Source organism: Pristiophorus japonicus, chromosome 2, assembly GCF_044704955.1.
Source record: "Pristiophorus japonicus isolate sPriJap1 chromosome 2, sPriJap1.hap1, whole genome shotgun sequence".
NCBI classification, from domain to species: domain Eukaryota; kingdom Metazoa; phylum Chordata; class Chondrichthyes; family Pristiophoridae; genus Pristiophorus; species Pristiophorus japonicus.
Window position 1 is genome coordinate 107,454,075 of NC_091978.1, and position 26,720 is coordinate 107,480,794.

General features: G+C 44.3%; 1 protein-coding gene across 1 annotated transcript in view; it reads right to left on the minus strand.

Annotated features, from left to right (window-relative positions):
• The window catches only part of LOC139231492 (potassium/sodium hyperpolarization-activated cyclic nucleotide-gated channel 1-like), a 347,416-nt gene that overhangs the window by 103,207 nt on the left and 217,489 nt on the right, over window positions 1-26,720 (minus strand). The window contains exon 6 of the mRNA XM_070862514.1: window positions 23,081-23,321. Within this exon, the coding sequence (XP_070718615.1) occupies window positions 23,081-23,321 (241 nt within the window). The remainder of the gene's footprint in view (window positions 1-23,080; window positions 23,322-26,720) is intronic.

Genomic DNA, 26,720 nt, shown 5'->3' on the forward strand with positions numbered 1-26,720 from the left:
AGTAAAAGCTTTTACATAAGAACTTAAGAATTAGGAACAGGATTAGGCAATCTAGCCCCTCGAGCCTGCTCCGCCATTCAACAAGATCATGGCTGATCTGGCCGTGGACTCAGCTCCACTTACCCGCCCGCTCCCCATAACCCTTAATTCCCTTATTAGTTAAAAATCTATCTATCTGTGACTTGAATCAATGAGCTAGCCTCAACTGCTTCCTTGGGCAGAGAATTCTACAGATTCACAACCCTCTGGGAGAAGAAATTCCTTCTCAACTCGGTTTTAAATTGGCTCCCCCGTATTTTGAGGCTGTGCCCCCTAGTTCTAGTCTCCCCGAACAGTGGAAACAACCTCTCTGCCTCTATCTTGTCTATCCCTTTCATTATTTTAAATGTTTCTATAAGATCACCCCTCATCCTTCTGAACTCCAACGAATAAAGACCCAGTCTACTCAATCTATCATCATAAGGTAACCCCCTCATCTCCGGAATCAACCTAGTGAATCGTCTCTGTACCCCCTTCAAAGCTAGTATATCCTTCCTTAAGTAAGGTGACCAAAACTGCATGCAGTACTCCAGGTGCGGCCTCATCAATACCCTAAACAGTTGTAGAAGGACCTCCCTGCTTTTGTACTCCATCCCTCTCGCAATGAAGGCCAACATTCCATTCGCCTTCCTGATTACCTGCTGCACCTGCAAACTAACTTTTTGGGATTCATGCACAAGGACCCCGAGGTCCCTCTGCACTGAAGCATGTTGTAATTTCTCCCCATTCAAATAGTATTCCCTTTTTTTGTTTTTTTTCCCAAGGTGGATGACCTCATACTTTCCAACATTGTATTCTATCTGCCAAACCTTAGCCCATTCGCTTAGCCTATCTAAATCTCTTTGCAGCCTCTCTGTGTCCTCTACACAACCCGCTTTCCCACTAATCTTAGTGTCATCTGCATATTTTGTTACACTACACTCTGTCCCCTCTTCCAGGTCATCTATGTATATTGTAAAATGTTGTGGTCCCAGCACCGATCCCTGTGGCACACCACTAACCACCGATTTCTAACCAGAAAAGGACCCATTTATCACGATTCTCTGCTTTTTGTTAGCCAGCCAATTCTCTATCCATGCTAATACATTTTCACTGACCCCGCGTACCTTTATCTTCTGCAGTAACCTTTTGTGTGGCACCTTATCGAATGCCTTTTGAAAATCTAAATACACCACATCCATCGGTATACCTCTATCCACCATGCTCGTTATATCCTCAACGATATATACCGATAAATAAAATGGAAATGAATGACTAAAGTAAATGTTAGTCCCTTAGAAGATGAGAAGGGAGATTTAATAATGGGAAATGTGGAAATGGCTGAGACCTTAAACAATTATTTTGCTTCGGTCTTCACAGTGGAAGACACAAAAACCATGCCAAAAATTACTGTCACGGGATTGTGGGAAGGGAGGACCTTGAGGCAATCACTATCACTAGGGGGGTAATGCTGGACAGGCTAATAGGACTCAAGGTGGACAAGTCCCCTGGTCCTGATGAAATGCATCCCAGGATATTAAAAGAGATGGCGGAAGTTATAGCAGATGCATTCGTTATAATCTACTAAAATTCTCTGGACTCTGGGGAGGTACCAGCGGATTGGAAAGCAGCTAATGTAACGCCTCTGTTTAAAAAAGGGGGCAGACAAAAGGCAGGTAACTAGAGGCCGGTTAGTTTAACATCTGTTGTGGGGAAAATTCTTGAAGCTATCATTAAGGAAGAAATAGCGGGACATCTAGATAGGAATAGTGCAATCAAGCAGACGCAATATGGATTCATGAAGGGGAAATCATGTTTAACTAATTTACTGGAATTCTTTGAGGATATAACGAGCATGGTGGATAGAGGTGTACCGATGGATGTGGTGTATTTAGATTTCCAAAAGGCATTCGATAAGGTGCCACACAAAAGGTTACTGCAGAAGATAAAGGTACGTGGAGTCAGAGGAAATGTATTAGCATGGATAGAGAATTGGCTGGCGAACAGAAAGCAGAGAGTCGGGATAAATCTTTTTTGGGTTGGAAATCGGTGGTTCGTGGTGTGCCACAGGGATCGGTGCTGGGACCACAACTGTTTACAATATACATAGATGACCTGGAAGAGGGCACAGAGTGTAGTGGAACAAAATTTGCAGATGACACAAAGATTAGTGGGAAATCGGGTTGTGTAGAGGACACAGAGAGGCTGCAAAGAGATTTGGATAGGTTAAGCGAATGGGCTAAGGTTTGGCAGATGGAATACAATGTCGGGAAATGTGAGGTCATCCACCTTGGAAAAAAAAACAGTAAAAGGGAATATTATTTGAATGGGGAGAAATTACAACATGCTGCGGTGCAGAGGGACCTGGGGATCCTTGTGCATGAATCCCAAAAAGTTAGTTTGCAGGTGCAGCAGGTAAGCACTAAGACGAATGGAATGTTGGCCTTCATTGCGAGAGGGATGGAGTACAAAAGCAGGGAGGTCCTGCTGCAACTGTATAGGGTATTGGTGAGGCCGCACCCGGAGTACTGCGTGCAGTTTTGGTCACCTTACTTAAGGAAGGATATACTAGCTTTGGAGCGGGTACAGAGACGATTCACTCGGCTGATTCCGGAGATGAGGGGGTTACCTTATGATGATAGATTAGTAGACTGGGTCTTTACTCGTTGGAGTTCAGAAGAATGAGGGGTGATCTTATAGAAACATTTAAAATAATGAAAGGGATCGACAAGATAGAGGCAGAGAGGTTGTTTCCACTGGTCGGGGAGACTAGAACTAGGGGGCACAGCCTCAAAATACAGGGGAGCCAATTTAAAATCGAGTTGAGAAGGAATTTCTTCTCCCAGAGGGTTGTGAATCTGTGGAATTCTCTGCCTAAGGAAGCAGTTGAGGCTAGCTCATTGAATGTATTCAAGTCAGATAGATAGATTTTTAACCAATAAGGGAATATTAAGGGTTGTGGGGAGCGGGCGGGTAAGTGGAGCTGAGTCCACGGCCAGATCAGCCATGATCTTGTTGAATGGCGGAGCAGGCTCGATGGGATAGATGGCCTACTCCTGTTCCTAATTCTTATGTTCTTATGGCCAACAGCCCTTCTCTGTTGATGCCTCCTTGTTAGAACATGTAGAATGAGATGATGGTGGCATAGTAATGCACCTATCAAAGTATAGCAGGTTAATTTTTCTAATGCTGACCTGTTATGTCTGTCTGCCGCTGCAAACACGGAGGCTCACCACCGTTATCTGTGTAAACGTTGCACTGACTGTGACCTCCGAAGGAAGCGCTTCCTCGAACCTTTAATTACCCACCATTTAACGACTCTGCAAGGCTGTACTGAATGTTTTTTCAGACATGATTATTGGCGGTTGCTAAATGAGGCCACTATACCAAATTTACCGAACTGGACGCCAGCGTGGGCGTTGCACCAGGACTGATGTCAGGATTTAACGCTCACATAAACGCCCCCTCTGGCTGCTAACTGAGGCTATAGATAACCAGAAATCCAGCCCCTAGTTTTTGATTCCCCCATAGAATGATATAGCACAGTAGGAGGCCATTTGGTCCATTGTACCTGTGCTGGCTCTTTGGTAGAGCTGTCCAACTAGCTCCACTCCCCCTTTCTTTCCCCATTGCCGTGCAATTTATTTTCCCTTCACGTATTTATCCAAATCCCTTTTGAAAGTTACTGTTGAATCTGCTTCCACCAACCTTTCAGGAAGTGCATTCCAGATCACAACTCACTGTGTAAAAAAAAATTAGTTCTCATGTTGTCTCTGGTTCTTTTGCCAATCACCTTAAATCTGTGTCCGTTAGTTATTGACCCTTCTGCCACTAGAAATAGTTTCTCTGTATTTATTCTATCAAAACCATTAATGCTTTTAAACAACTCTACTAAATCTCATTTAAACATTCTCTGCTCTAAGGAGAACATAGAATCATGGAAATTTCATCATCATAGGCAGTCCATTGAAATCGAGGAAGACTTGCTTCCACTCTAAAAGTGTCAGGTGACTGTACAGTCTAATGCGGGTATTAGTCTCTGTCACAGGTGGGGTAGACAGTGGTTGAAGGAAAGGGTAGGTGGGGAGTCTGGTTTGCTGTATGCACCTTCTGCTGTCTGCGCTTGATTTCGGCATGCTCTTGCCGACGAGACTCGAGGTGCTCAGCGCCCTCCTGGATGCTCTTCCTCCACTTTGGCCAGGGACTCGGTGGGAATGTTGCACTTTATCAAGGAGGCTTTGAGGGTGTCCTTGAAACGTTTCCTCTGCCCACCTGGGGCACGCTTGTCGTGTCGGAGTTCCGAGTAGAGCGCTTGTTTTGGGAGTCTCGTATCTGGCATGCGGGCGATGTGGCCCACTTAATGGAGCTGGTCGAGTGTGGTCAGTGCTTCAATGCTGGGGAGGTTGGCCTGAACGAGAACACTGACATTGGTGCATCTATCCTTCCAGTGGATCTGCAGGATCCTGCAGAGGCAGCATTGGTGGTACCTCTCCAGCACTTTGAGATGTCTAATGTATATGGTCCACATCTCTGCGCCATAAAGGAGGGCGGGTATTACTACTGCACTGGTGCCAGATTTGAGGTCCTGCTCTTCAAACACTCTCTTCATCAGACGACCAATGGCTGCACTGGCACACTGGAGGCGGTGTTGGACCGCGTCTTCGATGTCTGCCCTTGCTGATAGTAGGCTGCAAGGTATGGAAAATGGTCCACATTGAGCAAGGCTGTGCCGTGGATTTTGCTGACCGGGGAGCAGTGATGTGTGGCAGGGTCAGGTTGGTGGAGGACCTTTGTTTTACGGATGTTTAGCGTAAGGCCCATGTTTTTGTATGCCTCACTGAAGGTGTTGACTGTTGTATATGGAGACTATGGATGTACTCTCTGTGTAGTCACTGTGTGGTTGCATAAGGTGGAGACCTGTTTACCTGATGTACTATCAATAAGGTTTACACTGTGTATATACATGCTGGCATCATTAGAGGGTGCAACTGGTGGAGACCGGGGGTTTCCTGCCCTGCTGGCAGGGCCCAGTATAAAAGGCTGCACACCGTGCTTGTGCCTCACTCTGGAGTTTGGAATAAAGGACCAAGGTCACTACAGTTTGAGTACAACACATTGCCTTGTGGAGTCATTCATAAGTACATTATAGACATAACATTGACAATGGCTTGGAGTTCGGTCTCTGAGTGTGCGCAGACGCAAGCGTCGTCCGCGTAATGTAGTTCGATGAAAGAGGATGGGACGACCTTGGATCTAGCCTGGAGGCGGCGAAGGTTGAACAGGTTCCCATTGGTTCTATAGTTTAGTTCCACTCCAGTGGGGAGCTTGTTGAGAGTGAGATGTAGCATTGCAGCAAGGAAGATCGAGAAGAGTGTTGGTGCGATGACACAGCCCTTCTTGACCCCGGTTTGGATGTGGATTGGGTCTGTGGTGGATCCATTGGTCAGGATCACGGCGTGCCTGTCATTGTGAAGCAGGTGGAGGATGGTGACAAACTTTTGGGAGCAGCCGAAATGGAGGAAGACGCTACATAGTCCCTCATGGTTGACAGTGTCAAAGGCCTTTGATCAAAAAGGCCATGTACAAGGGTTCATACTGTTCCCTGCATTTCTCTTGTCATTGTCGCGTGGTGAAGATCATGTCCGTTGTACCCCTTAGTGGACAGAATCCGCATTGTGACACTGGGAGGAAGTCGTCAGCCATGGGGAGAAGACGACTGAGGAGGATTCTTGCAATGACTTCCCCAGTGGCTGACAGCAGGGAGATTCCTCTGTCATTACTTTTTTGAAGATGGTCATGATTATGACATCTCTGAGATCTCTGAGATCTCCTGAGATGCTCTCCTCCTTCCAGATAACAGAGTTGAGGTCATGCATTCATGCCAATAGTTCCTCTCCATCATACTAATGCCTCGGTGTGGATTCCATCTGCTCCTGTTGCCTTGTTATTCTTGAGCTGATGGATGGCCTTTTCCACCTTGTGCAGGGCTGGGGTTTTGCTGAGATGGTGGCGGGTAGCATGCTGCGGGATGGAGTTGGGGACACTTGCGCCGAAGACAAGAGTCTCGGATAAGGAGATCTTTGAAGTGCTCCTTCCAGCGGGCCGTGACTCCCTCAGTGTCCTTGATGAGTGTCTCCCCATTCTTGACCAGCTGTGGGGTGGGGCCTTGGGTGGACTTGACTGCGGTGAAGAATCTTCGCACATCATGGTTGTCGGCCAACTGCTGGATCTCCTGCACCCATTAACTATTCTTTAGGTCCCGGGTTTTTTGTTGGACCTTGGCCTTCAGCCGTCTGTAGAGCTGCTTTGCTGCTCCCGAATTGGGTTGCTGCTTTAGGTTAAGAAATGCCTTGCGTTGCGGTTTATTAGCTCCTGGATCTCCTGGCCGTTCTCGTCAAACCAGTCTTGGTGTTTCCTGGTTGAGTGACCGAGCGTCTATTCTGGTTATGGAGGCCTTGAGGGCAGACCAGGCGCTGTGGGCACTCTGCGTCTCAGGTTCATCGGTGGTCGCCATGTTGGCAGTGAGGCGCTGGCTGTATAGGGCTTTCTTAACTGGGTCTTTCAGTGACCCAGCATTGATTTTTCTGCAGCATTATTTCTGTTGCCATCGCTGTTTTGGGGCTATATTGATGTTAATGACAGAGCAGATTACGGGGTGGTCCACCCAGCAGTCGTCAGCTCTTGTCATGGCACGGATGATGCGCATGCCCTTGCGATCCCTCGCTCGGACGATGACATAGTCGATCAGATGCCAGTGCTTGGAGCAAGGGTGTTGCCATGATGCCTTGTACTTGTCCCTCTGACAGAACAAGGTGTTGGTGATGTCAAGGCCATGTTCTAGACATTTCGCCAGGAGCAGGGTACCGCTGGAGTTGCTTTTCCCGATCCACTCTCTGCCGGTCACGCCTCCCAGAGGTCTGTGTCCTTACCGACTCTGGCATTGAAGTCACCAAGGAGGATCAGCTTGTCATCTGTAGGGACTCAGGACAGGGATTGTTCGAGGCTGGAGTAGAATTCCTCTTTGGTCTCATCTGTTGTGTCGAGTATTGGGGCGTACGCGCTGGTGACTGTGGCACACTGGTTCCAGGCTAGAGTGAGCCGAAGAGTCATGAGACGTTCGCTTATCCTGCAGCAGTAGTCTCTGAGACGGCCCACCAGCTCATTCTTGATGGCAAAGCCAACTCCATGAAGGCGGCATTCATCTTCTGGTTTGCCTTTCCAAAAGAATGTGTAACCACCACCTCGTTCTTTGAGCTGGCCTTCCCCTGCCCGCCAGTTAGGGCGGCGATATCAATGTCGAAGCATTTAATTTCCCAGGCAATGATAGCTGTGCGGCGTTCTGGTCTGTCGCTGTTGGGATTGTCCATGAGGGTCCTGAATTTCCTGGTCCCGAATTTCATTTTGAAGGGTGGAAGATGCCTGTGTGTGAACTCTTTGAACGTGAGGTGGCCGTTCCATACCGGCTACCACACGGACTTAGCAGAACAAGGTCTTGGTCCAGTGGCAAGGGGGTCCGAGATGATTGGAGACCAGGCTCAACTGTATGGGCCTAGTTACCTACTGTGGGATGTGAGCCGTAAGTTCGGGGCTGGGCAGCACCTTCAGGAGAGATGGTGGGAGTTTTGAGGTGTGATGAGAGTTGGGATTGAGGGTCGCTGGGGCCCTGCTCCATTTTAGCTTCTCAAGGGGCCATGAGAGAGGTCAGAGTGGCCGCCGCCATTATCCGCGCCATGTGCCCGACAGTGGCTTCGCCGCAGCTCCTCCAGCTGATTTCGCCTCCGCAGTTTGGGCCGACGGCTGAAAGGCTCTGGGGTCACCGCCGATGCCAGCTCCGAGTTGGCCGAAGGGACTCTGGGGCCGGCGTTGAACTGGCCAAAGTTATCCGTGTTATCAGCAAATTACAGCACAGAAGGAGGCCATTTCGGCCCATTGTGTCCATGCCAGCCGACAAAAAACTATCCAGCCTAATCCTACTTTCCAGCTCTAGGTCCGTAACCCTGTAGGTAACTCCTAGTGCATATGCAAGTGCTTTTTAAATGTAGTGTGGGTTTCTGCCTCGACCAGCCTTTCAGGTAGTGAGTTGCAGACTCCTACCATCCTCTGGGTGAAAAAGTTCCCCTCAAATCCCCTCTAAATATACTACCAATTACTTTAAATCTATGCCTCCTGGTTGTTGCCCCTCTGTTGCGGGCCATAGGTCCATCCTATCCACTCTATCCAGGCCCCTCATAATTTTATGCACTTCAATAAAGTCTTCCCTTAGTCTCCGCTGCTTCAAAGACAACAAACCTAGCCTATCCAATCTTTCCTCATCGCTAAAATTCTCCAGTCCAGGCAACATCCTCGTAAATCTCTTCTGTACCCTCTCTAGTGCAGTCACATCTTTCCTGTAATGTGGTGACCAGAAATGTACACAGTACTCTAGCTGTGGCCAAACTAGTGTTTTATACAGTTCAAGCATCACCTCCCGCCTACCCCCCCACCCCCGCCACTGCTTGTGTATTCTATGCCTCAGCTAATAAAGACAAGTATTCTGTATGCCTTCTTAACCACCTTATCTACCTGGCCTGCTATCTTCAGGGATCTGTGGACATGCACTCCAAGGTCTCTTTGTTCCTCTACACTTTTCAGTGGCCTACCATTTAATGTGTATTCCCTTGCCTTGTTAGATCTCCCCAGATGCATTACCTTACACTTCTCCAGAATGAATTCCATTTGCCACTCTTCTATCCACCTGAACAGATAATTGATATCTTCCTGCAATCTACAGCTTTCTTCTTCATTATCAACCACACAGCCGATTTTAGTATCATTTGCAAACTTCTAAATCATACCCCCTATATTCAAGTCTCATCATCATCATAGGCAGTCCCTCAAAATCGAGGAAGACTTGCTTCTACTCTAAAAGTGAGATCTCAGGTGACTGAACAGTCCAATACAGGAATTACAGTCTCTGTCACAGGTGGGACAGACAATGGTTGGAGGAAAGGGTGGGTGAGGAGTCTGGTTTGCCGCAGGCTCCTTCCGCTTCCTGCGTTTAGTTTCTGCATGCACTTAGCGACAAGATTCGAGGTGCTCAGTACCCTCCCGGATGCTCTTCCTCCACATCGCTCCTTTTTTGTGCTTCAATTCAACCCATACGGCCTCTACACAGCAGTAATTGTTTCTTTAATCAATACTGCGACCCCCTCCTTTTTTACCATCCTATCTATCCTGTCTGAAAACCCTGTAACCAGGAATGTTGAGCTGCCACAGAAATATAGAAACTAGGTGCAGGAGTAGGCCATTCGGCCCTTCGAGCCTGCACCACCATTCAATAAGATCATGGTTTAAAAACTAGTATTAAAACACTCTACCTAAACGCACGCAGCATTCGAAATAAAGTAAGAGTTGACGGCACAAATCATTACAAATGGGTATGATTTGGTGGCCATTACAGAAACGTGGTTGCAGGGGGGCCAAGACTGGGAATTAAACATACAGAGGTATCTGACGATTCAGAAAGATAGACAAGAAGGGAAAGGAGGTGGGGTAGCTCTGTTAATAAAGGAAGATATCAGGGCAGATATTGGCTCTAATGAACAAAATGTTGAATCATTGTGGGTGGAGATTAGAGATAGTAAGGGGAAAAAGTCACTGGTGGGTGTAGTTTTTGGCCCCCAAATAATAACTTCACGGTGGGGCGGACAATAATCAAGGGAATAATGTGAAAATGGAACGGCAGTAATCATGGGGGATTTTAATCTATCGATTGGTCAAATCAAATCGCACGGGGTAGCCTTGAGGAGGAATTCATGGAATGCATACGGGATTGTTTCTTAGAACAATATGTTACAGAACCTACAAGGCAGCAAGCGATCTTAGATCTGGTCCTGTGTAATGAGACAGGAATAATAAACGATCACCTGGTAAAAGATCCTCTCAGAATGAGTGGTCACAATGTGGTTGAATTTGTAATACAGATTGAGGGTGAGGAAGTTGTGTCAGAAACGAGCGTACTATGCTTAAACACAGGGGACTACAGTGGGATGAGGGCAGAGTTGGCTAAAGTAGACTGGAAACAAAGACTAAACGGTGGCACAATTGAGGAACAGTGGAGGACTTTTAAGGAGCTCTTTCATAGTGCTCAACAAAAATATATTCCAATGAAAAAGAAGGGCGGTAAGAGAAGGGATAACCTGCTGTGGATAACCAAGGAAATAAAGGAGAGTATCAAATTAAAAACCAATGCATATAAGGTGGCCAAGGTTAGTGGGAAACTAGAAGATTGGGAAAATTTTAAACGACAGCAAAGAATGACGAAGAAAGCAATAAAGAAAGGAAAGATAGATTACGAAAGTAAACTTGCGCAAAACATAAAAACAGATAGTAAAAGCTTTTACAGATATATAAAACAGAAAAGAGTAACTAAAGTAAATGTTGGTCTCTTAGAAGATGAGAAGGGAGATTTAATAATGGGAAATGTGGAAATGGCTGAGACCTTAAACAATTATTTTGCTTCGGTCTTCACAGTGGAAGACACAAAAACCATGCCAAAATTTGCAGGTCATAGGAATGTGGGAAGGGAGGACCTTGAGACAATCACTATCACTAGGGGAGTAGTGCTGGACAGGCTAATGGGACTCAAGGTAGACAAGTCCCCTGGTCCTGATGAAATGCATCCCAGGATATTAAAAGAGATGGCGGAAGTTATAGCAGATGCATTCGTTATAATCTACTAAAATTCTTGGACTCTGGGGAGGTACCAGCGGATTGGAAAGCAGCTAATGTAATGCCTCTGTTTAAAAAAGGGTGCATACAAAAGGCAGGTAACTATAGGCCGGCTAGTTTAACATCTGTAGTTGGTAAAATGCTTGAAGCTATCATTAAGGAAGAAATAGTAGGACATCTAGACAGGAATCGTGCAATCAAGCAGACGCAACATGGATTCATGAAGGGGAAATCATGTTTAACTAATTTACTGGAATTCTTTGAGGATATAACGAGCATGGTGGATAGAGGTGTACCGATGGATGTGATGTATTTAGATTTCCAAAAGGCATTCGATAAGGTGCCACACAAAAGGTTACTGCAGAAGATAAAGGTACGCGGAGTCAGAGGAAATGTATTAGCATGGATAGAGAATTGGCTGGCGAAGAGAAAGCAGAGTTGGGATAAATGGGTCCTTTTCGGGTTGGAAATTGGTGGTTAGTGTTGTGCCACAGGGATCGGTGCTGGGACCACAACTGTTTACAATATACATAGATGACCTGGAAGAGGAGACAGAGTGTAGTGTAACAAAATTTGCAGATGACACAAAGATTAGTGGGAAAGCCGGTTGTGTAGATGACACAGAGAGGCTGCAAAGAAATTTAGATAGGTTAAGTGAATGGGCTAAGGTTTGGCAGATGGAATACATGTCGGAAAGTGTGAGGTCATCCACCTTGAAAAAAAACCCAGTAAAAGTGGGTATTATTTGAATGGGGAAAAATTACAACATGCTGCGGTGCAGAGGGACCTGGGGATCCTTGTGCATGAATTCTTTCTCTCCTCCTCTCCCTCTGGATGAATTGTAGAGTAGCAAGCGCCTTTCTCCTCTTCCTGGGGTGTTTCTCAGGGTTTTCCACAGGCCTCAGGCAGGAGCTGAAGCAGGGAGCTCCTTCCCTCACTGCTCCAGGCTCCAAATGATTAGGCCACGCCTCCAACAGCTCCACAACTCTTTTGATTGGAGACAAAATTAACCAGTTAAGTCAAGTGCCCCCCAATCTGGGGGACACTCCAAACATTTTTCAACTGCCCTTTTTTTTTATTACTTTTTTTTTGAGATTTTATTTTGGACAATAAAATCATAAATTTTACAAGTGCACCCTATAAAAGGGGAGGGGGACACTAAAAATCCGGCCATAAACAAATTAAACTTTAAAACATGTAAAATCAAATTAAAATTTGGTTGCCGGGGGTGATAATGCAATCCAGTCCCTCCGGCGCCCACCTCTCAAGGAAGGCCGCGAGCGTACCGGTGGACACCGCGTGCTTTCTTGTGCATGAATTCTAAAAAGTTTGTTTGCAGGTGCAGCAGGTAATCAGGAAAGTGAATGGAATGTTGGCCTTCATTGCGAGAGGGATGGAGTACAAAAGCAGGGAGGTCCTTCTGCAACTGTACAGGGTATTGGTGAGGCCGCACCTGGAGTACTGCATGCAGTTTTGGTCACCTTACTTAAGGAAGGATATACTAGCTTTGCAGGGGGTACAGAGACGATTCACTAGGCTGATTCCGGAGATGAGGGGGTTACCTTATGATGATAGATTGAGTAGACTGGGTCTTTACTCGTTGGAGTTCAGAAGGATGAGGGGTGATCTTATAGTAACATTTAAAATAATGAAAGGGATAGACAAGATAGAGGCAGAGAGGTTGTTTCCACTGGTCGGGGAGACTAGAACTAGGGGGCACAGCCTCAAAATATGGGGGAGCCAATTTAAAACCAAGTTGAGAAGGAATTTCTTCTCCAGAGGGTTGTGAATCTGTGGAATTCTCTGCCCAAGGAAGCAGTTGAGGCTAGCTCATTGAATGTATTCAAATCACAGATAGATAGATTTTTAAGCAATAAGGGAATTAAGGGTTACAGGGAGCGGGCGCGTAAGTGGAGCTGAGTCCATGGCCAGATCAGCCATGATCTTGTTGAATGGCAGAGCAGGCTCGAGGGGCTAGAAGGCCTACTCCTGTTCCTAATTTTTATGTTCTTATGTTCTTATGGCTGATCATTCACCTCAGTACCCCTTTCCCGCTTTCTCTCCATACCCCTTGATCCCTTTAGTCGTAAGAGCCATATCTAACTCCCGCTTGAATATATCTAACAAACTGGCATCAACAACTCTCTGCGGCAGAAAATTCCACAGGTTAACAATTCTCTGAGTGAAGAAGTTTCTCCTCATTTCGGTCCTAAATGGCTTACCCCTTTTCCTTCGACTGTGACTACTGGTTCTTGACATCCCCAATGTTAGGAACATTTTTCCTGCATCTAACCTGTCCAGTCCCGTCTGAATTTTATATATTTGTATGAGATCCCCTCTCATTCTTCTAAACTCCAGTGAATACAGGCCCAGTTGATCCAGTCTCTCCTCATATGTCAGTCCTGCCATCTCGGGAATCAATCTGGTGAACCTTCGCTGTGCTCCCTCAATAGCAAGAACGTCTTTCCTCAGATTAGGAGACCAAAACTGAACACAATATTCCAGGTGAGGCCTCACCAAGGCCCTGTACAACTGCAGTAAAACCTCCCTGCTCCTATACTCAAATCCCCTCGCTATGAAGGCCAACATGCCATTTGCCTTCTTCACCGCCTGCAATACCTGCATGCCAACTTTCAATGACTGATGTACCATGACACACTGGTCTTGTTGCACCTCCCCTTTTCCTAATCGGTTGCCATTCAGATAATATTCTGGCTTCCTGCTTTTGCCACCAAAGTGGATAACCTCACATTTATCCACATTATACTGCATCTGCCATGCATTTTCCCACTCACCTAACCTGTCCAAGTCATCCTGCAGCCTCTTAGCACCCTCCTCACAACTCACACCACCACACAGCTTAGTGTCATCTGCAAATTTGGAGATATTACACTCAATTCCTTGATCTAAATCTATGATGTATGTTGTAAATAGCTGGGGTCCCAGCACTGAGCCCTGCGGCACCCACTAGTCACTGCCTGCCATTCTGAAAAGGACCCATTTATCCCGGCTCTCTGCTTCCTGTCTGCCAATCAGTTATTTATCCACGTCAATACATAACCCCAAACCATGTGCTTTAATTTTGCACACCAATCTCTTGTATGGGACCTTGTCAAAAGCCTTTTGAAATTCCAAATACAGCACATCCACCGGTTCTCCCTTGTCTACTCTACTATACATCCTCAAAAAATTCTAGGAGATTTGTCAAGCATGATTTCCCCTTCATAAATCCATGCTGACTTGGACCAATCCTGTCACTGCTTTCCAAATGCACTGCTAATTGATTTCAACATTTTCCCCACTACCGATGTCAGGCTAACCGGTCTATAATTCCCCGCTTTCTCTCTTCCTCCTTTTTAAAAAAGTGGTGTTACATTAGCTACCCTCCAGTCCATAGGAACTGATCCAGAGTCAATAGACTGTTGGAAAATGATCACCAATGCATCCACTATTTCTAGGGCCACTTCCTTAAGTACTCTGGGTTGTAGACTATCAGGCCCTGGGGATTTATTGGCCTTCAATCCCATCAATTTCCCTAACACCATTTCCTGACTAATAAGGATTTCCTTCAGTTCCTCCTTCTCACTAGACCCTTGGTCCCCTAGTATTTCCAGAAGGTTATTTGTGTCTTCCTTCGTGAAGACAGAATCAAAGTATTTGTTCAATTGGTCTGCCATTTCTTTGTTCCCCATTATAAATTCACCTGATTCTGAGTGCAAGTGACCTACGTTTGTCTTCACTAATCTTTTTCTCTTCACATATCTATAGAAGCTTTTGCATACCTGCCCTTCTTTCAGCCATGTCTCAGTATAGCTATATCATACTCCAAAGTGTCTTTCTGTGCTTTCAGCTCAGCTGCCTTATTCCCTATACTCCTTGCATTAAATATATACCATTTAGCACTGCCAAACTCCCTTGTTGTGTATTTTCTAGCCCTTGTTTACTCTGTCTTCCAAATTCACTTTCCATGTTTCTGCTTTCCAATTCCAGCTTTGCTTCTCTCCCTTCTGAATCTATTCTCTGGTTCCCATCCCCCCCGCCAAGCTAGTTTAAACCCTCCCCAACAGCACTAGCAACCTCCCCGCGAGGATATTGGTCCCGGCTCTGTTGAAGTGCAACCCGTCTGGCTTGTACAGGTCCCATTTCCCCCAGAAATGGTCCCAATGCCTCAGGAATCTAAAGCACTCCCTCCTGCACTACGCTTGACAAATCTTCTAGAATTTTTTAAGGATGTAACTAGTAGAGTGTACAAGGGAGAACCAATGGATGTGGTATATTTGGACTTTCAAAAGGCTTTTGACAAGGTCCCACACAAGAGATTAGTGTGCAAAATTAAAGCACATGATATTGGGGATAATGTATCGACGTGGATAGAGAACTGTCCGGCAGTCAGGAAGCAAAGATTAGGAATAAACGGATCCTTTTCAGAATGGCAGGCAATGACTAGTGGGGTACCGCAAGCTTCATTGCTGGGACCACAGCTATTTACAATATACATTAACGATTTAGACGAAAGAATTGAGTGTAATATCTCCAAGTTTGCAGAAGACTCTAAACTGGGTGGCGATGTGAGCTGTGAGGAGGATGCTCAGAGGCTGCAGGGTGACTTGGACAGGTTAGGTGAGTGGGCAAATGCATGGCAGATGCAGTATAATGTGGATAAATGTGAGGTTATCCACTTTGGTGGCAAAAACAAGAAGGCAGAATATTATCTGAATGGTGACAGATTAGGAAAAGGGCAGGTGCAACAAAACCTGGGTGTCATGGTACATCAGTCATTGAAAGTTGGCATGCAGGTACAGCAGTTGGTGAAGAAGGCAAATGGCATGTTGGCCTTCATAGCTAGAGGATTTGAATATTGGAGCAGGGAGGTCTTACTGCAGTTGTACAGGACCATGGTGAGGCTAACTTTGCATATTGTGTACAGTTTTGACCTCCTAATCTGAGGAAGGACATTCTTGCTATTGAGGGAGTGCAGCGAAGGATCAGCATACTGATTCCCGGGATGGCAGGACTGACATATAAAGAAAGACTGGATCGACTAGGCTTATATTCAATGGAATTTAGAAGAATGAGAGGGGATCTCATAGAAACATATACAATTCAGACGTGACTGGACAGGTTAGATGCAGGAAGAATGTTCCCGATGTTGGGAAAGTCCAGAACCAGAGGTCGAAGAATAAGGGGTAAGCCATTTAGGACTGAGATGAGGAGAAACTTCTTCACTCAGAGAATTGTGAACTTGTGGAATTCTGTACCACAGAAAGTTGTTGAGGCTAGTTTGTTGGATATATTCAAAAGGGAGTTAGATGTGGCCTTTTCGGCTAAAGGGATCAAGGTGTATGGAGAGCAAGCAGGAATGGGGTACTGAAGTTGCATGATCAGCCATGATCATATTGAACAGTAGTGCAGGCTCGAAGGGCCGAATGGCCTACTCCTGCACCTATTTTCTATGTTTCTATGTTTCTCTCCTGCCACGCATTCATCGTTCTCTCCTCTTGTTCCTGTACTCACTAGCACGTTGCACCGGGAGTAATCCAAAAATTACTACCTTTGAGGTCCTGCTTTTTAATCTCTCCCCTAGTTCCCTAAAATCTGCCTGCAGGACCTTATGCCTACTTCTACCTAAGTCACTGGTACTGATATGGATCACAACCTCTGGCTGTTTACCCTCTCATCCCAGAATGCCCTGCAGCCATTCGGTGACATCCTTGACCTTGGCACCAGGGGAACAACCCCAACTTCTCCAGTCCCTCTACATAAGTGAAGTCCCTCATTGCTGATACCATTCTAATAAATTTCTTCTGCACACTTTCAAAGGCCTTTCCATCTTTCCTAAAGGAGGATGCCCATAATTTAACACAATATTCCAGCTAAGGCCTAATCAGTGTTTTATAAAGGTTTAGCATATATTCCTTGCTTTTGTACTCTGTGCTTGTATAAATAAAGTGAAAGGTCCCATTTGCTTTCATAACAGCTTTCTAAATTTGTCCTTCCTCCTTTGTGTACGGACACCCCCAGGTCTCGCTATTCCTGTATCCCCTTTAAAATGGTATCATTTACTTTATACTATCTCTCCTCATTCTTCCTACCAAAATGAATCACTTCACACCTCTTTGCGATAAATTTCATCTGCTATGTGTCTTCCCATTTCACCAGTCTGTTACTATCCTCCTCATTGTTTACTACATTTCCGAGTTTCATGTCATCTGCAAACTTTGAAATTATGCCCTGTATAAGTCCACATCATCAATATATATCAGAATAGTTTATCAATTGTCTCCCCCTTTTCTATCTTAAATGTCTTGATATCTTTTTTGATCTCTTCTTTGAATGTAACATCCACCATTTTAGGCTCCCTGGTAAATATTGAGGCAAAGCAATTAATTGGCATCTTTACCATTTCACTGTCATTACCTGTGAGCTTATCTTGTGCATCCTTTTGTGGTTCTATCCCTATCTTAATTTTCCTTTTTTTATTTATGTGCCTGTAGAATGCTTTACTATTTGTTCTATCTCTTGGTCAATTACTTTTTTTCCAGTTTACCTTGCCTGGTTCCATTCTCACCCCCTCAAAAATAACTTTTTTCCAATCTATTACTTTGGTCTTTCTCAATCATTATTTTAAACCTTATTATGTTATGATTGCTATTGCCTAGATGCTCCCCCACACTTCTCTTATCAGCTCTGGTTGATTTCCCATTACTAGATCTAGTAGTGATTCCTCTCTTGTGGCTTTCTTACATACTAGGTAAAAAAGGAGTCCTGAATACACTGTAAATGTTTAATTCTCTTTCCCTACTTCTTCTTGGAAGTTTATTAAAGGGCAGCTGAATTCTGCTATGATTATTATTCTCTTATGTATTTTACTCATATCAGATTTCCCTTCAGATTTCTTCCTTCACTTCCCTTCCACTATTAGGTGCTCTGTAGATTACCCCCATTAACAGGATTGATCCCTTCTTATCATTTGTCTCAATACATATGGATTCTGTTTCTAGCTTAATGTTAGTTATGTCCTTTTTTCTATTTGGTTCCTATTTCGAAAAAAAATCTTTACTGTGGAAATACAAACAGAACAGAGCTTAAAGTCAACAAAATGCTTTCATGTTTCCATTTAAAAGAACATTTCATTTTATGTTTGTTAAAGACCTTGACGTTTTTCTACCATGACGGTTATGATTCTAGATTTAAGGCTCTAAGCTATAAAGAGAGATTCACAACTTTGTATTTTTGTTTCATTGGAGAAAAGAACATTGATAAGAGACATAACCATCAATTCTCTGAGACAAAACTGGCACTGAGGTACCTCAACCGCAGTTGTCCATCATGCACTGGTGGTGGGCGAGGTACCTTTGCCATTGTTGTAGACGCAGAATATTTAGGCCGTGTTCTACATCTTTAACCTGCTTGTATAATGTGGATGAAAGCAAGCCTTATAACCTGGACTCCTGGCACAGAACTAGAGCGCACAAACACAAAATTAACAAGCCTCAAGTGAGAGCGGAGATTGGAAGATTTTTTTTTCTTTCAGCATTGTGGACCTATGCAGCAGGCTGCCAGCAAAAGCAGCTAATGGTATATTGATTAACTGCCTCAAAGATCTGGCTGAATATTGGGCTAAGAATGAAACTGAAAGTTATGAGGATGACTCTCGAAAAGCATAATCAAATATTCTATGGAAATGTCATCTGTAAAAAGAAGTGGGCCAGGAGTAAAGATTGGAGTTGCAAATTTAGATCTGTATTGTGGAGTTTCGCTCAACTATGTTTTGTTGTCAGGAAAAATAAATACAGATGTTTCCCTCAGATGATTAAATAAATGGGGTAGGCTCCACAATAAAGTTAACTGTAGACGTTTTGTAAGATATCCATAAGACAAAGGTCCTCCACCAGCCTGTCCTCGCCACACAGCATTGCCCCCCCAGTCATCAAAATCCACGGCGCGGCCATGGACAATGTGGACCATTTCCCATGCCTCGGGAGCCTCTTGTCAATAAGAGCAGACATTAACGACGAGATTCAACACTGCCTCCAGTGTGCCTGTGCAGCCTTCGGCCACCTGAGGAAAAGAGTGTTTGAAGACCAGGCCCTCAAAACTGCCAGGCTGTGGTAATACCAGCCCCTCTGTATGGCTCAGAGACATGGACCATGTACAGTAGACACCTCAAGTCGCTGGAGAAATACCACCAACGATGTATCCGTAAGGTCCACCAACATTAGCGTCCTCAATCAGGCCAATATCCCCAGTATTCAAGCACTGACCACACTTGATCAGCTCCGCTAGGCAGGCCACAATGTCCGCATGCCAGACACGAGACTCCCAAGCAAGTGCTCTACTCGGAACTCCTTCACGGCAAACGAGCCAAAAGTGGGCAGAGGAAACGTTACAAGGTCACCCTCAAAGCCTCCCTGATAAAGTGCAACATCCCCACTGACACCTGGGAGTCCCTGGCCAAAGACCACCCTAAGTGGAGGAAGTGCATCCGGGAGGGCACTGAGCACCTCGAGTCTCATCGCTGAGAGCATGCAGAAATCAAGCGCAGGCAGTGGAAAGAGCATGCGGCAAACCTGTCCCACCCACCCTTTCCCTCAACGACTATCTGTCCCACCTTGACAGAGACTATGGTTCTCGTATTGGACTGTTCAGCCACCGAAGGACTCATTTTAAGAGTGGAACCAAGTCTTCCTCGATTCTGAGGGACTGTCTATGATGATGATGACGTAGAAAGAGTACGTTTGCTTGGCTGAATGGTCTTTACTCATTCCATGTGCTTATGTTCTGGTTATCTGACTGCAGCAGCTGGAATACCTCAGTTTTAAAAAACTACTTTTCATTCAATTTATGCTTTTACAAACATGAAGGTTGTCTTGGTTTGTCTGCCCAAAACATCACAAATCAGCAACATCAGTGGCTTTAATTACTTTTTAAACTAACCGTTTCAGCTAACAAAATAATGTAACGTCTTCTCGTGGTGTGTACTTAAATCCTGTAGTTGTCTACGTAACACTGCTGACTTGCAGATTTCTTAATTAAAGATGAAACTTGCACAAATCCATAAGTCCTTCACTCGCAATGACAGTTTCCGAACAAAGTTGTTATCATGGTTAGCAGAAGCTGAGAGCTGTCCAATACAAAATAAGAAAGTATTGAATAAGATAAGGCTGGTTGATGCTCTGGGCTTCTTGCATCCTCTCCGCATTCAAGGATACTACTTAATACAGTTTAAAATTCTTTAAATGCTGAAGTTGCAATTTTTAAAAGAATATTGCCTTATCCCAAAACCCAACGTAACCTTATCAACATTTGCAATACAAAGGCCTGGAAGATTGACTGTGCCCGATAATGCAAGGGGTGGGACTTGCGTTGCACGCGCCTGTTCACTTGGTCCCAGGGACCACCTTAAATTGGTGCTTGAAGCTCATTATCATGAGTCAGGCAGGCAGCCAGCTCTACCTCCGCTACTCATTGGCAGTATGCTAGTTTGGATTTGGGAAATCGGGCTTCACGACGCCACTTAAAGGCAGCCAGCCCCTCTTAAAGGGGAGGTACACTCTGGCTAAAGACGGCAGGGAAAGTTCACAAGAAGAGAAATGGCTGCAAGCGATCCAAACAGGGCACCCAGTTTCTCTGATGCAGCGTTGCAGACCTTGATCCAGGCAGTGGACAGGAGGAGGCAGAAAGCCCTCCAGGGAAAAACCCCACCATCAGTGGGAAGAGTTTGCAAAGGATGTCAATGCTCGGACCTTAGCTCCCAGGATATGGCTGCAATGTCGAAAGAACAACAACAGCAACAACCTCTTTGACCAAGACTTTGGCCACCTGTTCTGATATCTCATGTGGTTCGATGGCAAATTTTGTTTGATAACGCTCCTTTGAAGCGCCTTGGGATGTTTTGCTATGTTGAAGGTGCTTTATAAATACAAGTTGTTGCTGTCAATGCTAGGACAATAGCTCTCAGGATCTGCCTGCAATGCCAAAAGAAGTTCAATATCCTCACCAGAGTTGCTAAGGTAAGAATACTGCTCTCTTACTCTTTTTTTAATGTTACACAGCCAGATGGCCCAGACTGCCCCATCCCATGCAGTCTGCAGACATTTCTGGTGGGGTTCTGGCTATCGTTGCAAGCCAGCTGTGCTGCTGTGCCCGTGTGTGTAACAAGCGTCACAAGCCATGTGTGAAGGTAATATCCTTCGTCGTCCAGCAGCCATCCTGTGATTGGATGGCCTGGTTGCAATAAATATGGTGCAGAGGACGAGTGAAGTATGAATGAATCATAATCGCTGCCAGTAAACCGGGCACAGACTTGCATGATGCTCTGCCTGTGGTCACAAACAAACTGCACATTGAGGAAATAGAATTACTTTCTATTCAGAAACATACCAGACTGGGGGGGTACTCAAGGCAATGTGGGCGCAGACTATGACCTGCTGTGCTCTGTCCATTGGAAATGAGATGTAGGTGTTTCTCCTGGTGTAGAGAGATTCGGCGGCATCCCTGATACAACATTGAGATGTCACCCACCGCAGCATGGATGGAGCCTGTTGCATAAAAGTGAAGGGCCATGATTACCTCGACAGCCACAGGCAGTGCTGACCATGCCCTTGTTCGAGGCTCAAGTGGTGGCTGCCGGAGGTGTCATAGCTTGGTGACAGCTTCCTTTGTGAACCAAAGGCACCTCACACATTGCTCCTCAATAAAGTTAAGATAGAAGTACTCCCGCTGTGGCTATGGTGCTCTTGGGCGTGCCCTCCTCCTCCTCTTCTCGTAGCTGCTTCTGCTCTTGCCTGTCTTCTCCCTCTTGTCTTCCAGCCCCAAAGGCAGCCCTGCCAGACTACCCATGACTGCAGTGAAAATGTTTGGAAGACAGATATAAGCAGTCTAGCATCAGCAAAAATTTCTTAACAGAAGTGAGGAATCAGTTATAAAAGGTGTAAAATAGACCAAAACTTCCCAGAGGTTAAAAATAAACCTAATAAGACAAACCAACAATTAGCCTGTACGTACTGGATGAGCCTTATAAATAGCACTGCTGAAGAGTCTTGCTTGCCTGTTCCTGCCTTGAGTTGCGAAGCGAGTTCATCACATGGCGAGTCAGGCACGGGGACAGACCAATTTCACAAAAGGGTCCTAACAACAAGTGCAGGATTGTTATTAAAATATGTTAATGTGTGTTGTTAATACTTCTTGGACAGCAGGAACCTGATCCAATATGGTGGGTGGTGTGGAATGAGTGTGCACACGCTGCCTGTCGCATTGGGCGCTCAGATGCCAGTTTTACGCCTGTAAAATGGGTGTAATGCAATCCCATTTCTAGACCGATATATTTAATGTACATCTTTTTATTATAATACGGACCAATTTTTTCTAAATCATATTTGTTGAAAAAAAATTATAAATTGTACAGAACTGGCGCTTTTCATTTCAGTACTTTTGATTTAAACAGAAAGCTGAATGCATTTAAGGTGAAGCTAGATAAGTACATGAGGGAGAAAGGGATAGTCGGATATGGTGACAGGGTGAAGTGAAGAAAGGAGGGAGGAAGCTTGTGTGGAGCATAAACTCTGGTATAGACCTGTTGGGCCAAATGGCCTGTTTCTCTGCTATAAATTCTATGCAATCTTGTTATAGTTTTTTTGTGTATAATATTGCTCTTGAAGTTCACAAAGGATTGTAACATTTATCAGCTACTATGGATCTTTGAGATTGACATGTTCACTTTTGACATTGTTGGGAGTTCTTCATGCACGGGACGGAAAAACAGAGACTAACCAAGTCTATCATATTTAGACCATGAGACTTAACTGATTAGGCCATTTCACAGGTCATTAATGAATTAATTCAGGATATGTTCAGTTCAGTTCCTGAGTGATGAACTGAGGATTCGGGAGCCAGCTGGAATAAAGTGTCACATGTTATAACTCGGGTAACTCCTATTGGGCTGGCCTAGAAATGCTGACATCAACACATTGGTAACAGAGACATCTGTTTGTTGTCATCTCATTGGCACATCGGCATTTTGATGTGAAATAACGAGATACAGCCTCACTGGATCTGTCCTACTAAGGTACTGCAACCCAAGCAAGACCACTCTGAGCCCAATAATGCGAACAAAATTCACTGGATTCACTTGAATGAGAAAGGAATTGCTGGCTCAATTCCACAAATAGAGTTAATCCTTGAGGTTAAAAAAAGTAACAACCTTCTTAACAGAGATAGACGAGCAATTGTTGCCAATTATAGCTAGTAATCACATTTAAAATATTAAACAAATAACTTAGCATGACAAGCTTTATGTTGTGCAGTCGTCATTTTATGCCAGTTTTCTGCACAAGATACAGGTAACACTGACCTCCAAAGTAAGAGCCATCTGACAGCTTCATTTCCTTGCTGGATTTGGTGATGACCGTAGCCACCCCGTGCTGAATGAAATACATCTTCTTCCCGATTGTTCCTTCTCGCACAATAAAGTTTCCAGGCTGGAACACCTCGAATTGCAGCTTGCTCAGCATACTTGTCACAAAACTTGGGTCAGCATTTGCAAACAGTGGCATGGTGGCAACCAGCTTCCGACAATTGAAGTTGACAATCTCCTGAAACAGCAGAAGGTTTAAAAATGTTATTAACATACAGCAAGGCAGTACATTAACCTTCTGCATATTACATTTCCATTAGTAGGATAAGGACCATGAACAGCACCTTACATAAGAAATATATATAAATAACTGATCAAATGGAAACTTTCAAAGGGTATGGGAATAGCAAATAAAACAAACCCATGATTTATTTTGAATAACATTCTTTAAATTATCTGAACAGCACACAATGTGCATCTGCAGGAATGAAAGGGTTAAAATATTTTGTTTTTAGATTCAGTAGAATACTTAGGCAGTTGACTCATGGGAGTGGAAGGAAACAAAAATGGCCCATAATGGGCCTGCTCATGGGATTATATTTAAAAAAATAAAATGCAGAGAAACCATCTGCTCAGTGAAGAAATTCAAACTCTCATGGCTTCTATGAAAGTATTATCACAGCAGCAACAGCAACATATGTGATTCCATTTTAATAGGGGATTTTGACAAGCAAATCAAGAGACCTCAGAAACTTTGGGCTGTTTACAAGATCAAATGAACCTAACTTTGACAGGGGGAGGAATTTGTGGAGAAGCCTCACATTTCTGGCCTAGTAAATTCCAATGGAGGGAGCGTGACATCACATTTGGAGGTAGGACTGGCAGAGTCGCAGGGCTCCTTCAGAACTCCTGCCAGTTCTGTCCAGCCTATGACCAGTGGTAAGGATGCCTGCATGAAGTTGCTGTACAGAGCAGTAAGTGGGACCCACAATGCCACATATCAGAGAGGTTGATTGGTGTTCGGAAGTGACTATTGACCAATGCAGCAGCCAGGACTTCGAATTTTCCTTTTACTGTAGATACTCAAGCCAGACTAGCACACACCCCTGTATCACGATGGAGTGGCAAGATCCTGCTCCAAAATCCCTGTGCTCCCAAAAGGCATAATCCCTAGAAGTGCTGTGAATGGCCGCCCCTATAATTAAAATGACTCCGGCTTGCCATACCTCCGGTAATGGAACTGGAATCTAGATTTTTTAGGCCTAGGACTTATTTTCTTTCAAACCAGTTAGGAAGGAAACATATTATTTTAGGTAAATGTTATATTCTAGTTGATGGAATCATCTGTTTAGATTCTGTGCAGGAAGAAGGATGCAATGCTTTTCAACTCTATTCCATTTTAATTCTATCCTGACACTCCCATTGTACTGACTCCCATCTTCACATTGGCTGGGACTGGCTAACTCAACACATACCAGGCAGTGAACCTGCTACAGTCCTAGTCTGTTCCACTCTCATAATAAGGAGTGTTTTACTCATGAAGCCATTGGTCAGAAAGTTTATCAATGCCTTTTAAATATTTAGATCACAGTTTGACAACATTTCCAGTGTTAGTGCCAATGCCATTAATTTTGTTGCTGAGTGGAATGATAGTTAAGTACACAATTTATCACCCTCCCTTGAAATCTATTCCATGTTATAAGAAATTCTTTCCTGCCAGATTATTTTTTTTCTTAATATGCATAAAATTTGATGTATAAATGTTATGATGCAAAAACATGACTATTTGCTGTTCTGGTCGCAGTCATGAAAGTCACCTTTAATCTGCTAATATTTGACAGTAGCAACAACATTTTAGTGATGTAGCGCCAGGACTGTTACATCTTGTTCGCAATGCAATGAAATTCTTTAAGATTGTAAAACATTAAATAAACTGGCGTCATCCATAATTGGCATTGCTGACTCTTGCCAATTTAGCTGCACAAAATACCTGGTGCAACCAACATAGGTGACCTCTGAAATACGTGTGGTTCTACAGGGGCATTAAAGTACATTTGCATCAGTCTACATGGTGCCAGCAATGCTAAGCAGCGTCACAAAGATTAGAGAATAAACCCCTTGGTCTCACATATCATACCATTTTAAAAAACTTAATAATGTGGGACGAGGATCCTGGCATTATAGTGTGAATGGGTGAAATTGATACTGTTTTTGTTTTTCCAGTCTACAGGCTATAATTGCAATGTACATTAATTTCTCGAGGGTATTTGCTTCCGATGGGTTTTAAATTAGATTTCAAGTGGGTTAGACTTTAACTTTCTTTAAATATTCAGCATTAAAACAATGTATTTATTTATAGAAATATTATTGACAATCAATAATCTCTAAAGAGCATCTATGGGCTTTGCTAAGTCCAGTTTCTGTAACATGATTCAATATTCACAATGTTCTTGGCTATGTCTGCAATGAAAGCAGTCAACTTCAAAACAATTCATAATGGGATGAACACTGAAATTAGTTTAAACTCTGAATCAATCCAAATTGGCTTCATTTAAATGATACTCCCTCCCTCAATTTGAATGGTTTATATTTGGTTGCATCTGTCCCTTTAAGGAGATAGTGCAGTACACACTGGGTTAGTTTCTTTGCCTATTCTACATGTGTTGTTCCATATTGATAGCAAAGGGCTAAAAGCATGGAATCAGGGAGCCAAAAACTAGCATTTTTAAACAGAACTGCAATTAAAGATATTCTACTGGAGCTCCCTCCGCGGATCAGTGGGTAAAAACACAGCCCGGTGTACTGTGGAGCTGTACAGATCCGAAAGGTCGCAGTTACCATTATTGGTCTCTGCTGAGTTTGCTGATCTCAGCCAGACACCAATAAGGGTAATACAATTTCCAACAGTGCTTCTCGGCTAGAGAAGAGAAAATCAGCCTATTTGCAACAGAGTAATTCCCACTGATGTTGGCTGAGGACAAGATCAGCCTCAGCTGTGATGCCCTTTATGCTGGAATAGCCTGCCAACACCGACTGTCCAGCTTACTCATGAAGAATGACTACTGAGGTGAGGTCGTGGAAGGGTGGGGCTTGGGGTGGCTGAGAACTCAATTCAGACCTGCTAAAGGAGGGGAAAATAAAACAAAAAATTCTTCCAGATAAAGATGCTGGAGAAATGAAAATGTAAAAAAAGTTCCATCACAGAGTTTCCCTTCACGCCCACTTCAGATGGGAGAGTAGAGTGGACAGCGTGATCCCATCTCAAACAGACAGGAAATCATGCTATGCCTTATTCCATGCATTTAAATTCAGCTCCAGTGCATTTAACACAACAGCATTCTAGAACGACCTAAAATGATCAATTGTGGGCTGGGATCCAGTGGAACAGCTTGACAACTTCCTATTTCATGGTCGCATGTTCTCTGCTGCCAGAACCAAACCAGCCAGCTGGAAAATGTGGCCCAGAGAGAGAGGACCGTTTCATTCCTGTAGTCTGTGCTGGATTCAAAGCTAGATGCTACAGGGGAAGGAATGGTGTTCCAACCCAACTGCACCTCACTGTCACTCTCAATGCTTATGGACTGTAAACAATATATTGGAAAAGATAAGAGGAAGACCCACGGATTTGTATGATCTA